Below are 2,500 nucleotides of genomic sequence, written 5' to 3' on the forward strand. Positions count from 1 at the left end.
GATAACAATAATAAAGATCTAAGCGCGCGGCGTGCGAGGCAGACAAAGGAAGAGGCGCGAAACCCTTGAGGAAACAAAGAAATAAATTAAACTTAATGAAAACGCCGCAGATGGTGGTCATTAAGAGTAAAAAAGTTCCTAATATAGAATTCTATATTACCCTTGCTTGTGACCGAAACAAATTAACTGTCGTGAATTTGTCTACTGTCGAGAAAAAAAACTGTTTTCAGAGTGAAAATATCCATAATGATTTTTGTAGTCGGGTTTTTTTTCTGATTACTGCAATACGTCATGTGGAGTAGAAGTACTTACCGTTAGTACGAGGAAGATTGGAAATAGGAACTAAAGGGCTCTCGGTAAACTTGAGTTACTTACAGTTATCATTAAGCCAAATGACGGTACTTACGGGTATCATTTCGGTCGAAGCTGATATTCCTTTATATAATAGCGGATGGAGGTGCATGAAGGAGGTATCAGACAGAATGATAGTGATATTTTGTCACGCATATTTACGCTCTCACTCTGAACGGATGAAGTCTGTGTATGTAGCTGATTGTGACCGAGATGACTGGCTACTTAACTAAACTTGAAAATGAAGTTGGTATCCTAACAGTTGTGTTATCTATTCTCTCTCTCTCTCTCTCTCTCTTCTCTCTCTCTCTCTCTCTCTCTCTCTCTCTCTCTCTCTCTCTCTCTCTCTCTCTCGCTCTCGCTCTCGCTCTCGCTCTCGCTCTCTCTCCTCTCTCTCTCTCTCTCTCTCTCTCTCTTTCTTTCTCTCACCTACACTCTCTTTTTTTACTCAAAAATTATACTTACAAGTGACGTTAAGCAGGATGGAGTCGCTCAGGGGGTAAGCGGGGAACAGCGGGTTGAGGGAGGTGCAGGTGAGGCGCTGGCCGTGATGTCGCCGGGAGGCTGTCACGCGCACTCGGGAGGTGCTCATGTTTACGCCGTGCTCCGTCTGCAAAAGGGGAAGGGGGGGCGTCATTAGAAGAACAGGCTCGAAAATAGAGAAAGAGACTAAGTAAAGAAAGAGAGAAGAAGTGGAAATAGTGAGATAAATTAAATAAGGAAAAAAATAGTTATTGATAAATATTTTACACGACATTTCGACCCAGTCTAGAAACCTGGAAATAAAGTTCTTTTAACCGACGCCAAAGAGGCAGAAGGCAGCAGCAAAGCATCATGGGCTACGCTTAGAGCCAGCTGCCAGACTATCGCAGTGCAGGCAAAAAGGGGAGAAGGAAAGGGCCTACGCGGTCGGGGCTAAATTTGCCTCCTCCGTTGAATGGAGATTTACTATAGGTTATTGAGGCGATAAATCTCTGAGATTTTATAGCAAAGAATTTTATGAAACGGCTGGATCGCTGTGCGGATAGATATACAGGTTATGTATACCTATATAAATGAATCACACACACAAACACACACACTGTGTGTGTGTGTGTGTGTGTGTGTGTGTGTGTGTGTGTGTGTGTGTGTGTGTGTGTGTGTGTGTGGAAGATAGATACGCATGCATATTATATATATATATATATATATATATATATATATATATATATATATATATATATATATATATATATATATATATATATATATTGATATTGATATTGATATTGATATTGATATTTTTTTTTATTTATGTGGTGTGTGTGTGTGTGTGTGTGTGTGTATGTGTGGAAGATAGATACGCAATATATATATATATATATATATAAAATATATATATATATATATATAGAGAGAAGAGAGAGAGAGAGAAGAGAGAGAGAGAGAGAGAGAAGAGAGAAGAGAGAGAGAGAGAGAGAGAGAGAGAAGAGAGAAGATAGATATTGATATTGATATTGATATTGATATTTTTTTTTTTTATGTTGTGTGTGTGTGTGGTGTGTGTGTGTGTGTGTGTGTACATGTGTGTAAGATAGATACGCAATATATATATATATATATATATATATATATATATATATTATATATATATATATGTATATATATATATATATATATATATATATATATATATATTGATGTTGATATTGATATTGATATTTTTTTTTATAAATATATATGTATATATATATATATATATATATATATATATATATATATATATATATATATAATCATATATTCTGCCCATTATTTCCAGTCTGAGGTCCCCGGCTGCCAATCAGCGGAGCGGCGCTGGAAGGGCGGCGTAATTGTGGGTTAGTCCCATGACTTATGCGGCCATCGGTCACTAGCACACATTCGACAGGAAAATGATAATCGCGTGCAAGTTTTATAGGGAATAACTCGAACAATCACAGCCCTTTATATTATCTTCAATATTTCTTGCCTCTTCGTCTTGTGTTTTAGCTGTGTGTATATGGAATTACAGAGCAATCCCTTTGAAGTTAAAGAAATGAACTGACATTCCTTTTTGTATTTGTCATATTACTAAAATACTCTTCTCTTACTCGCCTCCGACTATGATTTACTACAATAATTCCAGCTA

General features: G+C 36.8%; 1 protein-coding gene across 1 annotated transcript in view; it reads right to left on the bottom strand.

Annotated features, from left to right (window-relative positions):
* The window catches only part of LOC119589592 (synaptogenesis protein syg-2-like), a 65,840-nt gene that overhangs the window by 29,233 nt on the left and 34,107 nt on the right, over positions 1-2,500 (bottom strand). The window contains exon 6 of the mRNA XM_037938190.1: positions 817-961. Within this exon, the coding sequence (XP_037794118.1) occupies positions 817-961 (145 nt within the window). The remainder of the gene's footprint in view (positions 1-816; positions 962-2,500) is intronic.

The sequence above is a fragment of the Penaeus monodon genome, chromosome 26 (assembly GCF_015228065.2).
Source record: "Penaeus monodon isolate SGIC_2016 chromosome 26, NSTDA_Pmon_1, whole genome shotgun sequence".
In the NCBI taxonomy this organism is placed as follows: domain Eukaryota; kingdom Metazoa; phylum Arthropoda; class Malacostraca; order Decapoda; family Penaeidae; genus Penaeus; species Penaeus monodon.